Source organism: Panthera pardus, unplaced genomic scaffold (genome assembly GCF_024362965.1).
Source record: "Panthera pardus isolate Hobbes unplaced genomic scaffold, ASM2436296v1 HiC_scaffold_2, whole genome shotgun sequence".
NCBI classification, from domain to species: Eukaryota; Metazoa; Chordata; class Mammalia; order Carnivora; family Felidae; genus Panthera; species Panthera pardus.
Window position 1 is genome coordinate 43332191 of NW_026526765.1, and position 14140 is coordinate 43346330.

The window sequence follows — 14140 nt, forward strand, 5'->3', positions numbered from 1 at the left end:
TGCTAGGTAGACAGACATTTTTGTATCTTTGGGTAAATATGACCTTCAAAAGACAACAGAACAAAGTGGAGAGTGCCTGAGACTGGAGTGTAGAGATCTTGATTCTGGTTCCCTCTCTGCCACCGATTTACTATGGGAACTTGGACAAATTGTTCTCCATCTCTAGGCTTCAGTGAAAGGAGGCGGCTGAATAACATTTATTGAGCACTAACATTTAATGACTCTGTGTCAGTCATTGTTCAAATGCCCCTGCGCTTTAACTCATTGAAAGACTTTCTGGCCTTCAAGGTTCCCTTTCCTTCAACAGGCTGTGATCTGAAGTAAGAAAGGCTTTACAGAGAATGTGGGACTTGAGACAGAACTTCCAGGTTCCCACGCAGACAGTATCTTCCATTATAGTGAAGGCATGCTATCTCAAGGCACTTCTCCACTAGAAGACAGAGAATCATCTGCCTCAGAATCATGTTTGGAACATGTCTGAAGGCAGATTCTTGGCCTCTGCCCCTGGAGATTCTAATACAGTGATTCCAGTGGGGCCTGGGAATGTGTTATAAGCTTCCCAGGTGACTCTGGTAGTTGGGCAGATTTGGGAATGCACTGATCCCAACGCATTCCCCTATCTATGAGCAGGATCATACAAGACAGCCCAGACCTAGAGCTGCCTGACTTCATCAGCAGTTCTCCCCAAGCAGAGAAATGAATTATTTGATTGATTAATGCAACAAATATTAAGCACCTGTGTTCTGGGCCCCGTTCCAGGTGGTGGTTTTGGTCTCTGCTCTCCGGGAACTTCTGTTCTAGGTCTGTCACTTATTTTAGAACCAGAAGGTCTTCAGGAGGTCAACAACTAGTCCCATCATTACACAGTTGGGTAAACCAAGACCCAGAGGGGGAAAGCAACACATTCAAGACTACACAGTGAGCTAACGTACTTTCTGCTCCCACATCAGTTGAGGTACCCCAGTGTACCTCCTGCAAAATCCATGGGCACCCACTGTTTGCTTCTTAAGCACTGAACCTGCACGGAGCAAATGTTCCTGAAGGCTCACGTCAGATCTTGCAGACATTTTTAATCCTCAACATCCCTTCAACTGGAATGGAGGAAAGAGGAGAGAGGGCACACCGCGAGTGTTTTAAAACCTAGGGCTAAGAAATGCTTCCTAGGATTGAGCCTTGCATTAGTTCCTCGGTGCTATTTAAAGCCCTTTCCCCTGGTTGTGCTGGAGGATATTGTGCCTGCCTCCTCCTGCACTTTAGAGCCGAAAGAAGAGGGGGCCGCCCCATGGGTTCACCAGGACCAGCTCCCATCTCTGCCCAGACTTGCTTATGTCACTGTCGCCCGGAGCCTGGGGAGGAGAAGGAGTGCCCGCCCCCGAAGTGCCAGTCGCCCTGCGATTGGCTACAGGGACTCCGGCCCGGCCGCGGATTGGTCATCGCCGAGGGCTTGAAAGGTGGCTGGGAGCGTCGGACACCTCAGACGGCGGTGGCCCGGGATCAGACCGCGTCTCAGGCGAGCCCGAGACGCGCCCCCAGCCCGCCATGGCCCGCCTGTTGCGGGCGTCCTGTCTTCTCTCCCTGCTCCTGGCTGGCTTCGTCCCGCCGAGCCGGGGGCAGGAGAAGTCCAAGGTGAGTGAGCCTCCGGGGTGGGGACCTGGCGGGACGAGCAGAGCCCCCAGGTGTCCATTTCTCGGTGGCGAGGCACCCCTCTTCCCAGGCTCCCCTCCAGAAGGGCAACACCTAGTGCGAGGACCCTTAACTCCGGTTCCTCCCTCTCCGCCGCCGCCGGGACCCCCACCCGGAGAGCGGGTCTTCACAGCTCCATCTATGGGTGATCTGGGTGCCCCCGGTGGGAGGAGGGGCATTCTCGCTGAGTTGACCCCTTCTGCCCCACAGCTGCCTCAGAGTCGCCTTGCTACATGCATGACACGACTGTCTTCAGCTACTCCCTTCCAGTCGGGCCTGAAGGGGGCGGGGGCGCAGAGACCCGGGGTCTGGGTTGGCTGCTGAGGTTCCCGGGGTGACTGACAGGCTAGGAGAAAGGGAAGGAGCTGGGTAGTTCCCGTCTCAAAGAACTGTGGTGGGGGCTCTTCTAGCTCAAGAATTAACGCAGGTAGAAATGCCCACTTGGATTCCAGGGCGTCGGTGGAAGGCGTAGAGATCTGTGACACCACTCAGCACTCTGGCTACATCTTCAATCCTTTCTGGGCCTCAGTTTCTCCATCGGTGGGGACGGGTGTGGGGGTGGTCAGGGGCACAATGAAGCTGATGGTTTCAGAGAGGATGCTTGGAGAAGCTGCAAAATCTACAATCCTTGAAGGTCTGGGCAGAGTTCTGGGGCAGCCTCACTACCCACACCCACTGCCCATAATGGCCTGAGCAAAGCCTTGTAGGGTGGGGATGCTGAGGCCAGGAGTGGGGTGACCCAGTGTCCTTATGTCTTTAGACAGCGTATGCCAAGGTGGGCCCAGTAGATCTCTTCCAGGGTGGGAAGCTGAAACCAGGCAAAGGGATAAACCCAAACAGAGAGATTTTTCTCTCCACCCTCCCAACACACATCACACACACACACACACACACACACACACACACACACACACACCACATGCTTGTGTAAGCTCAAGAGAAGCTTTGAGCTTCTGTGTTTCTAAAATCTTCTGGGTTTTTATTTTAATATCTTAGGAGTTCATAATTCTATTTCCAAAGTTCTATTCACTATTCAGTTAGCCCTTTCCAAGCACAGGGTTCCTTCTGTATGTTTCTATCCCCCTGTCCTGTCCTCAGCTAAATCCTATTCAGTCTGTTTCTCTTTGGAGTAAGCATAGAAATTGGATGGCCGTGAAGCCACCTCTTCCATGCCTCCTCCTTTGTATCCAGCCCTGTTCATTATCCCCAACTCATTTTCTAGGGCAGAGATGGGACTGAGTTTCAAGATGGTGGTGTGGGGTAGAGGTAGGGGTAGGCAGCCCAGCACCATGGAGTCAGTCCTTTACCCTGTTTGGGGAGAGCCAGAGAAGAGAAGATTGGGCCCTGACTCAAGAAGGTCGGGGGTAAGAATGTGGACCCCGTGAATAACTGAATAACTCATCATAGCCATGTGTTGTCTGGGGAGGAATTGATGGATTCAGAGAGAACAGGATGGGTATGGTCTAGAGGAGTCTTAGGGTGAGGTATGATCCTATCAGATACAAACCAGCTAGGACCTGTTGGCTAACAGGCTGGGTATGTGCATCTCTCCACCCAGGCCCTTAGAGAGTCGAAATGTCATAGCGCTGGATTCTAAGACTCAACCACCTACCTTACCCCCCGACTCCAGGGCCAAGGGATAGGATGGGGGGCCTGTGAGGAATGGGATAGACAGTAGGTGACAGTCTCAAAGGGTTGGCTGCCTCCTCCCAGTTCAAAGGGAGGAGCTTGGATAACAAAAGGAATCCTCCTTTCCTTGCTGTGTCCCCTCTCCAGTCCAGCTTAAAGCCACCCAGGCTCTCTGTACTTGCTGTGCAGAAGGACTTTGCAGAAGCTGAAGAAGGGTAACAGCTGCTGACGTGCATAGGATCCTAGTAACCGCTGGTTTCTAGGTGACTAAAGCAGGCAGAGAGAATCATGGAACCACAGGCTGACAGAACTGAAGAGCCCTTAAGACAGCACTGAATCTGAGCCTATCTGACAGGCGAGGAGCCAGAGCCCCACAGAAGGGAAAGGAGTGGTTACAGGAGTCCTGGCCAGGCCCAGAACTCAGGTCTCCTGCCCCCAGGCCAGGTCTCCTTTCATACCATCACATCGATGGGAGTGGTAGATGGAAGAGGAGAAAGATCCAAGACCAGCAGCCCAAGCCAGCCGGGGTCCTGGCTGAGACCCCCTCCAGCTCCCAAGTCACCAGCACTCTCCTGTCTCATCCAACTGTGGCAGGCCTGAGGCACTTGAGCTGCCTCTCCCCACCATCTCCTTTGGCCTCCCTGTTTAAGGTGCAGGGCTCTGGCATTCCTGGGCCCAGAGGAGGGAAGGAGGCTCACAGCTCGCGTAAGGACTGGGTAGCAGTGCTCAGTGGTGAGTACAGGCCATGGCTTCTGCCACCATAGGCCACCCTCTGACCCCCATCAGTCTGAATCCACAACGCCGGCCTCACTGTCCCCACTAGAAAGCTCAGAGGCTTTGTCATCATCCCTTCTCCTGGAGACACCTTGCACAGTGCATCATCTTCTTTACACTGGCTGGGGAACATCAAAGTCCTCTTCACAATAATGTAGGGACATTAGGGCCCTTTACCCTAGCCTCAGGCAGAATAATCAGTATCCATCCCTCGACGTGGGGATTTCTCTCCAAGAGGTCTTCCAGACTTCTTTGATCTGCCTATAGATTCTTACAGCCATTTTGGGAGGTGGGTGGTAATATCCTCCCCTGTCAGCTGACTGAGGCTTGGAGAGTAAAATTGGCTCACTTGCCCCGGGGCCCCAGAGCCAGCCGCGTCTAAAACCTAGTGAGAAGAGGTTCCCCTTGCCCCACCCCCAGCCCAAAGCTGTGCCCAGAAGCTGATCCTCCTGTTGTTTACAAGCTTCCATTATTTAGACAACCTCTTGGCTTTTGTTCTCTCCATTTCCCAGAATTTGTTTTTGGATTAGGGTGGAGTTTTGGAAGAGCTGGAGAGGCTGGAGAGACGTGTAGGGAGGCCTTTCCTTCTGGCTGCTAGACCTCTGTGGTCAGCTGGGCTATGTTTGTTGTGTCCTGTTTGTCTGTATTTTGTGGTGGAACCCACCCAACTGGGGCCAAGGAGGCCCGAGGGCTAGAGGAATGTTGAGCTTAGTTCTCAGGCCTGCCTCCAGCACCCACCAGAAATCACAGGGCATGGAATAACAGCCTCATGGAAAGCAGGGAATTTGCATCGAAGCCAAGAAGAGAGTTTGCAGCTCTCGGATTGGCTTGTTGGAGGGAGCCCTACCTCATCTGGCTCAGCAGGCCTGCGGCATCTTCCAGACAGAGGGTGGCTTTTCTGTACTGTCCTGGGGCCACACCCTGCTAAGCCAGATGACTCCCTTTGCCCAACTGGGCCCAGGTACCTCGCCTACAGGAAGTCTTCTTGGTTGATGGGGAGGAGAGGGTGTGGATTTGCTTCTGTAACTCCAACCACCTGTCTCTGTCTCTCCTGGTCTATAATGGTGTTTTGCATTTGATTTGTTTTATTGTCTTGCGACCCCTCTCCTACGACATTAGGGCCAGAGATTTCCTGCTACAGTGGTGGCAACATTTTCCTTTCCCATCATGACCAGCGCCTCTGCTGATTGTGTTATTGATGCCGAGTCACCCTTTCGAGAGCAGACCCAGATTTTTGTAGTCTGTACCAGAGCCAGGGCGGGCACAGAGAAGGGTCTGATGCAATGTCGTGCTGGTTGGCAGGGATCCCACTCCTCCTCTCCTGATAGTGACGCTGACAAGTCAGCAGGGTTGAGCAAAGCTGGTCCAGTTCGAGGTTCTCATCTTATGAAAGAGGAAACTGAGACCCAGCCCAGAGAAAGGGCCAGCACCAGACCACACAAAGTGTCAGTGGCAGAGCTGGACGAGGACCCCAGGTCCCCCACCTCCGAGTCCATTGTTGGCTACTTGTTCTGGAGGTTGACTGGGGGTAGGGCAGCAAAGAGGGAGGCATAACAGTCGTCTCAGCTGCACACTCGCAGGAAACGTCTCATACGTGCCAGGCTTTCCTCTTGCCGTGGTGCCAAATCCTCTCAGCAGGACTTTCCCCTTCCTGGTTCCTCCTGCTTCCCTGTTTTATAGCAACAGCCTCGGCTTTCCAGCCCTCCGGATTTGGAACCTCCGAATCACCCCTTTCTACACTGCCACTTCCTCCTTTCTGTCCAGTCCCTCTTCCACAATGCTGTCATTCAGGCCCACATCATCACTTGCCTGGCTGGTTGCACTGGCCATGCCAGGAGTCTCCATCAGCACCCAGAAATGCAACCTCCAGCACCAGCATGGTCTCCCTCCAAGCCTGGCAAATGTTCACAAATTGGCATGTGAAGTGGAAGTAATGGTCACCGTAAATCATTCTCCGGGTTTCCATACGATCACCAGACAATTAAGTGCTTTCGTAATCATCCCTTTGCATAAGGAATTAGAGCTCGGTTCTGGTCCACTCTGGAGTGGTCTTGGGAAAGTCACTCCCCCTTACTGGTATCTTTTATTGTCTTGAAAACGGAGATGCCAAGTTCCCTTCCAGCTCTAACTGCTCCCGGGTGCCGGTCTTCCTGTGTTTCAGACGGACTGCCACGCTGGCGGGAGCGGCACTATCTATGAGTACGGAGCTCTGACCATCGATGGGGAGGAGTACATCCCTTTTAAGCAGTATGCTGGCAAATACATCCTGTTTGTCAATGTGGCCAGCTACTGAGGCCTAACAGGCCAGTACGTTGGTAAGAGCCCACTTTCCCTCTCTGCTCTGGGACTGTTTCTGCCAGTTGGGCACATTTCAATCATAGGAGAGTTTTTGATGCAAGGGGAGAGGGGTGACTGATCACGAAATGCCAAACCGTGTATCCCAGTTCTACTGTGTTCCATGGGTTTTTTTTTAAATTTTTTTTAATGTTTTTATTTACTTTTGAGAGCCAGAGAGAGACAGAGCATGAGTGGGGGAGGGGCAGAGAGAAAGGGAAACACAGAACCCGAAGCAGGCCGCAAGCTCTGAGCTGTCAGCACAGAGTCTGATGCGGGGCTCAAACTCACGAACCGTGAGATCATGACCTGAGCTGCAGTCGGACACTTAACCGACGGAGCCACAGAGGCGCCCCTGTGTTCCGTGTTTTTGTGAAGATTATGTAAGCCCAAGGTCTGATCACCTTCAGACGTGTTCTAGAACATTCCCAGTTATCCTTCCTCCCTGGGTACCTCAACTGCCCCGAAAGCAGAGAGAGGGAAGAGACTTGTTTTGTACCTGGAGTGTCCTTTCACTAGAGTAAGAAATGGTAGCTTTATCCTGAATTTCCCATCTGCCCTGGTGCTTCTCTTGGCCCCTATCTGGAAAGCAGACAGTTGGGCTGAGGTCCCCAGTGGTGTGTCAGTGGCTGTATTGGGTGTTTCACCGAGATTTCATGATCCTCGTATCCTCCCTCCTTTCTTCTCAGCTAGGGCTAAGGGTCAACAACCTGGGGGAACAGGCAGGCCAAAGGCATCTGACGGCACCCACAGGAAAATGCTCTGGGGCTGAGCACAGTCTGCTGATGGGGCTGGGGGAAGCAAGGGCAACCTGACCCTGAATGTCTGCCTGCCAGACTCAGGCAAATTCCTGGATGTGGAATGACGCAGGCCGGATGGCCCAGTGGGCACTGGGTGCTCTGGCTAGAATGCTTCTGTGTAGCTCTTGGAAGAGAGCAGAGTGTTTGTGCAACAGATGGGCTGGGTGCTGGCAACTGCACGAGAGGCCAGGTGCACCAGGTGCACCGAGGGGACTAGGGTGCTGGGCCAGGGCCTCCCTTTGATTCCCAAGCTGGGGAAGTATGGGAGAGTGGTGATGGCCCCGCCCACCTCCCACCCCCTCCCCAGGAAGTCCTGTCTTCTGCCCAGGGATGTATGGCTCTTGGTCTAGGCAACTCAATCCCGACAGTCCGGCAGGAGCCCTTGGCTTACTGGCCCAGTGGCAGTGGGCAGGTGACTGACTACTGATTTGAGGAAGAGTATTGCTCTCGCTTCTCCCCAGACCTCCAACCCAACCAGACTGGAGTCAGGAGGATGGGACTTGCATCCCAGTGGTGCCACACTCCCTGGGCGATCTTGGGCAGGCCCTTCCCCTGTCAGGCCTCAATGATTTCAGCTATCCAATGGGAGAGCAGGAGGAGTGGTACGGATGACGCGGGGCTCTTTGATAGACTACCTTCACCTCTGCCCTCTTTTTCCCTGGCCCAGAACTGAATGCACTACAGGAAGAGCTTGCACCATTTGGTCTGGTCATTCTGGGCTTCCCCTGCAACCAATTTGGAAAACAGGAACCAGGAGAGAACTCGGAAATCCTACCCAGCCTCAAGTGAGTGCTTGCTTCGTGTCCCGAGAAAGCTCCTCTGAGAAAGCACAGCCCCGCCCTGTGCCTCCGCCTAAGCACCGGGCATCTCTTGCATTGGCCCCTACTCATGACAGATACTTAGCCACCAAGAACGATGCTCCCCTTCCAGGAACCCCATTCATTGAAATGAACGGAAGAGGGGTCAGGGACAGGGATGACTGCATGTGAGTGCACGATGGGATGGCATGGGTGGGTGGGGGAGGAGTGTAGGCAGGGGACAGGGTTACTGAGAAGGTACCAAACTGGAAAAAGAAGCTTGCAGACCCACACTATGCCTATGCCCATTCAATATCAGCTCCAGCTGCCTGGTGTGGAATAAAATCCAGATTCCCAACACCCCCTCCCTGTTCAGTCCCTTCCTTGTCATTTCTGGGCCCGTGCCCATCTCCTTGGGACCCACATAAGAATATTCTTTGTAGGCATGTCCGACCAGGTGGGGGCTTCGTCCCCAATTTCCAACTCTTTGAGAAAGGGGATGTGAACGGGGAGAAAGAGCAGAAGTTCTACACGTTCCTGAAGGTGAGTGTATAGTCACCTCTGCGGGTGTCTCTCGGCCCGGCTGACACCGGCTCTGAACAGGGCTGCAGCCACTCCTGTTCCCGCCCATGCAGAGACAAGGCCTGGGCCACCCTCCCCTGCTTCTGGGTTCTGGGGGAGTTTCTTGGCATCTATCCTTGCAACCATAAGACTCTGCAGACACTAGGCTCTCAACAGCCCATCTTGTAGATAAGGCCCAAGCAGGGCCCCACAAGTGATTGGCTAAGAGTCTCACAACCTGCTAAAGCCACTGCTGGTCCCGGGACCCCACTTTCATCTCCCAAACTGGTATTCTTTTCGCAGTGCCAGGCTGTTCCCCTACCTGCCAGGAAGGCCCAGGGCGGGAGGTGGGGAGGGCCCCACGTAGGGTTGACACCAGTCTCATCCCTGCTGCAGAACTCCTGCCCACCCACCTCGGAGCTCCTGGGCTCACCTAACCGCCTCTTCTGGGAACCCATGAAGGTCCATGACATCCGCTGGAACTTTGAGAAGTTCCTGGTGGGGCCAGATGGCGTGCCCCTCATGCGCTGGTACCACCGGACCACGGTCAGCACCGTCAAGATGGACATCCTGGCCTACATGAGGCGGCAGGCGGCCCTGACAGTCAATGGGAAGTAAATCAGGCCTGCCCCACCCCGTGTCCACCATGCAGGGGCTGGGGAGGGACTCTGTTCAGGAAGGAACCCATTTCTCTAAACACAACACACTCCCGCCACAGACCCCTTACTAATATACAAGGCCCCGACCTGACCCAAACGTGCACGTACGATTGTCGTCTGTACTGCTGCGCATGTGGGTGTCTGCACACGTGCCTCCAGGTGTGTGTGACCGTGCGTGTGCATGGGTACAGCCACCGCTGTCTACCTGCACAAATATGGGGGATGTGAACCGTTTGTGTGCCCACAGCTGTGTGTTATGGAGAGTGCTGGAGAACTCCCCTTTCTCTCCAGTTGTCTGTTCCAGTGACAGCCATTCACTTTCAGTGGAGCCCAAGTTAAAACCAGCTCCAGATCCAACTGTTCTGCTCTGACCCGGACCTCAACCTTGGGGCCGGCATCTCCCACTGCCTCCAAACCTCACCACTGAAGTGCCCAGAAGTTTCTGGGTCTACCACACTGCCCCACCACTGAAGTGCCCAGAAGTTTTTGGGTCTACCACACTGCCCAATCTTCCCCCTCTCCATCATGCAGTCTCGCTCCTTCCTGAGGGGCCCTCCCAAGCCCCCTCCCCCACCCCACGGTGCTCCCTGAGAGCAGCCGAGGCAGACGTGAGAGCAAGGGCCACATCCCCGTGTCAGGGATGGTGTCTCCATGAAGGAGGGGCCCGAAGCCCTTGTGGGCGGACCTCCCCTGAGCCTGTCTGAAGGGCCAGCCCTTAGTGCATTCAGGCTGAGGCCCCCGGGCAGGGATGCCACCCCTGCTTTTCTGCAGGATGTGCCCTCTCCCCTCACCCTGGCTCTTGGTATTAGACTCACCCCTGTGTTCCCAGTAAAGGCCTTTCTGCAGCAGCTGAGCCTACTGTGGTGCTTCCTCCATGGGGCCACCCTAGCTGGGGAGGGTGGGAGGGAGCAGAAGGATGGAAAAAGAATTGGAGGGAGTGCTTTGGGCGCCTGCTGTTTGGTTTCTACCTAGGCCCAGCCCACTCTGCTTCTCTAACTCGGCATTTGGAGTTTATAAATCCAGTTCATATCCGCTCTCGTTCCCTCCCACATTTCTCCAGGCAGCTGGAGCTGAGATGAAGTGTTCCATTTGACAGGTGAGGAAACTGAGGCTCACAGAAGGGCCAGCCTCGCCCAGGGTGTTCTGGTAGGTGAGGGGCAGGACTGGAATACAAACCCAGGTCACCTCTCAGCCCAGATTCTGTCCACTGCCCCTGGCTGCCCACCCTCGAGGAGGCGCAGAGCAGGGCCCAGGGGATATTTGCCAAGAGTCGGGGCAGTGCTCTTGGGACTAGGGGCCATGGGGCACAGAGGGAAGAGGCCGGGAAAGCAGCACTCTCACTGACTGGGAGGAGAACATTAGCCCGGACGTAAAAAAAAAAACACAAGTCACAGAATACTGATCTTCAACTTGGATTTATGTCCAAGGTTCGTGCAAACAGCTGCCCAGGGACAGCCAGCCACCCTGTTCTGGGCCTCTGACACCACAAGCCTCCAGCTGCAGGGCCGGGGCTCTGGTAGCTTCACGGTGGGCCCCTCAGCGCATGTGACTGGCGTGGCCTTCATCCCAGGCTGTCATGGCACCAGCAAGGCTGGTGGGTGGAGGTGGAGGGCCCTGCAACGGAACACCCCGTCATTCTCTTCTGTCTCCGGGGGCAAACCTGCCCTTCCTGCAGCTCCTCAGAGGGGAAGGGATGGGCATGGGGCAGGTCCTGCTGCTACAGAGCTTGAAGCGAAAATCAAACACACATATGAACTGAACGTGGTCCCCAGAGGGGCTGGAACCACTTCTGAGGAAGTTTTGAAAGGAAGGGGTCTCAGCTGGACCCCACTCTTGAGACTGACGTCCCCCAGCGCTTCTGCAAAGCATGGCAGGTCAGAGTCAGATGAGGCCTCTCTCCACTTGGTGGCAGGGTGGCGAGTTTCTCCTGGCCACTCCACAGGAGGGGCCCCAGATGGAAGCCTTCTGGGTAGAGCCTCTCCAGTCTGTGAACAGTTCAGGTCGGGCTGGGGCACAAGCTGGTGGCCCATCAGCCTCCCATCCGGTCGGGGCACTGGCTGCATACAGAACGTGGCCTCTAGTTTTTCAGTAATCTGAGATCAGGTGGCTCTGGCAAGACGAAGGTGGAGCCAAGTGACATAATCTGGTCTCACTGAGGCCCCTCACGGTCATTTTTCGTAGACTCTAAATAAAGAAAAATGTTGAGGACTTTAAAAGATGATACGATAACAGTAGGTTCCAAAGGCCTACAGAAACCAGTAAGTAACGATGAACGTAACACCTAGAGTTAAGTGTTGCCAAGTGCCAGGCCCCGGGTTAGTACCTTAGGTACATTTGTCACTCAATCCTTCAGCCCTATGAAGCAGGCAGATTATTGGCCCTTTATGGAGGAGGGAATAGGCGCACAGAGAGATTTTTAAAAATTTGCCTGAAGTTCCAGATCTAGGAAGTGTTTGAGCTTAGCCAGTCTGGCTCCACATCCCAGAGTTAGAGAAGTTCTGGGGGAGGAGACAGCCCTGCCCACTTGCCCCTCATCACAGCAGCCTGTGACAGGCTCCACACAACCTCTAGGGCTCTGTGGGGAACCATGAGAAAACGGCGGACCGGTGCAATGCCTCCTGCCACCCACTACGTCTTCCAAACCACGCTGCCTCCACGTCCCCCTGCAGCCTCTGTGAGGGACACCTTCTGCGAGGGGCACTCTATCTCCTGGCACAGCTGGCTCTATCGCTGCACGGCCACAACCCTTAGAAAACACCTCTTTGTGCTGGGAAGGACTCAGCTTCCCTGACGCTTGCCCCCACAGGCAAGATGGTACCTTCTGCCCCACGCAGCCTTGCAGAAAGCAAAGGCTGTCACTAAGGGCCTGTAGTCCTCCTGTGACTAGTGAAGAAACCGCCAGTCCCCAACTGTTTACGGCCAACACCGTGACCTGACGGAGCTTTTCAAAATGCAACTCTGGGGGCACCTGGGTGGCTCAGTCGGTTGAGCGTCCAACTCTTCATTTCGGCTTGGGTCCCGATCCCAGAGTCAAGGGATCAAGCCCTGCATCAGGCTTCGCACTGAGCACGGAGCCTTCTTGAGATTCTCTCTCTCTCCCTCTGCCCCTCTCCCCCTCTCGCTCTCTAACATAAATTAAAAACAAAACAAAATGCAAATTGAATCTGTCATGACACTGTGCTTTAAACATGTCCAAGGAATCCACATCATCTTTAGAATAAAGACCAGAACCCTGCCATGGTCTGCAAGCCCTGCATGGCCTGGACTCCCCTCCCTCCCTGACCTCACCTCGCCTCGCCCGTCACTCCTTCTCCACCTTGTTCTTGGCTCCTGCAGTCTTCCCTTGATCGTCCAGTCTGCTTCCTTCCTCCCTCCCTCCCTCCCTCCCACCAAGGCCTATGTATTTGTCATTTCTCTGCAAGAACGTTCTCTTCACCGAGTTAACGCCATGCATTCTGAGAGTCTCGACTCAAACATCACTGTCCCCGGGCCAGGTCAGGCTCCCCCGGTATCTACCCTTCTTCCTTCAGGGCACCTGAGTGCAACTGAAGGCCCATTTGTGTGATTTTTTTTTTTTTTTTTGGCATGCATTTTATTCCTTTCTGCCTCCCTCCCTAGACAGTGCGCTCCATAGGGGCAGAGACCGTATCTGTTTCTCCTCACTCGGCACCCAGCACCCAGCACAGCACCCGGCGATTAGACACCACACTCAGATGAATGAATGACTTCAGTCCCCTCAGCCTGCAGTCACCTCCCATTCTCGCAACACTGTTTTGCAAAGTGAGGCCTCTCTTCCACCAAGATCAGAAGGTGGTGAGATCAGCCCCAAACTGGGGCACACCTGCCATGAGAGAAGTTATCTCCCCGAGGGGACGATGAGACCCAGTACAAGCTCCCACTCACCTGGTTCCGCAGGCCTGGCTGTGGGCGAGTCCATCACTTGGGAGCTCTGATTGCGCATCCCTCCACAGGGCGGCCGCCAGGTGTATTCTGGCTGCAACAGGACCGGTGCTTAGTAATCGGTGACCACGCTCAGAAATTACAGTAGCGGCTACCATGCCAGCATGGCGCTAAATACACATTAATCTAGTGCAACTGAATCCTTAACAACAACCCAGGTTGCCACGTCCATTTTACAGGTAAGGAAACCTGAGGCTCAGAGGGGTTAAAGAAACTTGTTGAAGGTCATCCAGCTAAGAAAGTGGCCAAGGGGCACCTGACTGGCTCGGCTGGTTAAGCGTCTGACTCCTGACTTCAGGCCATGATCCCCCCCGGGCGTGAGATCCAGCCCAGTGCCTCTCTCTGCCCCTCCCCACCCCGCCCCCGCTCTCTCTCTTAAAATAAAAATAAATAAACCAAAAAAAAACAAAACAAAAACAAAAACTCCCTTAAAAAAAAAAAAAGAAAAGAAAACAAAGTGGCCAAGCTTCGGATTTAGGTCTCTATATAAGCCCAGAGCCAATCTCTTAAGTCCCACACTCTACTCCAGTGTTTCAAGAAGCTGCGTAAGGACAGGGCCTAGCAGGAGAAGCTGGAAGAAATGCCAGGCAGGAGGCAATGTCATCGTCCAGGTGGGAGCAGGGATGCCTGAGCAGGACTGTGGCAGAACGATGCAGAGGATGGGATAGGGGACAGCAGCTCTTTGGAGAAAGAATGATAAGCAAGGAAAAGGAAATAAAGAAGGGTGGGGAGGGAGCGGGGAGGAAGGGAAGGGAAACTGAAAAGGAGAAAAGAGAAGGAAAAGCAAAGGAGAGAATGCACGGTGAGGACCCGGTACCTGGTTACATGCAGAAGTTCTAAGAAAAAGTCAAACTCAAATCTGACACCCCTGGCCTGCTTGGTTGGAGGCAGCCCTCCTTCCTGTCCTGACCTCTGAGTCTTTTCTGTTCAAAACAGTGACCTT

At 54.2% G+C, this 14140-nt stretch overlaps 2 protein-coding genes across 5 annotated transcripts in view; one reads left to right on the top strand and one right to left on the bottom strand.

Moving 5' to 3' along the window:
• The first annotated feature begins 1456 nt into the window (after positions 1–1456).
• On the top strand, positions 1457–10085 carry GPX3 (glutathione peroxidase 3). The gene is made up of 5 exons (XM_019464456.2): positions 1457–1626; positions 6248–6401; positions 7888–8005; positions 8461–8560; positions 8975–10085. The coding sequence occupies exons 1-5, from the start codon at positions 1540–1542 to the stop codon at positions 9194–9196; spliced, it is 681 nt and encodes a 226-aa protein (XP_019320001.1). The 5' UTR covers positions 1457–1539; the 3' UTR covers positions 9197–10085.
• A 551-nt stretch (positions 10086–10636) lies between these two features.
• TNIP1 (TNFAIP3 interacting protein 1) overlaps positions 10637–14140 on the bottom strand; it is a 46875-nt gene continuing 43371 nt past the window's right edge. For 3 of the 4 annotated variants that reach the window (XM_019464450.2, XM_019464454.2, XM_053907043.1), the window contains 2 exons: positions 13141–13231; positions 10637–11421 (listed from right to left, as the gene is read on the bottom strand). In XM_019464450.2, coding sequence (XP_019319995.2) covers positions 11387–11421; positions 13141–13231 — 126 coding nt within the window. In that variant the 3' untranslated portion in view covers positions 10637–11386. The remainder of the gene's footprint in view (positions 11422–13140; positions 13232–14140) is intronic. The other variant, XM_019464453.2, reaches the window with a different exon arrangement.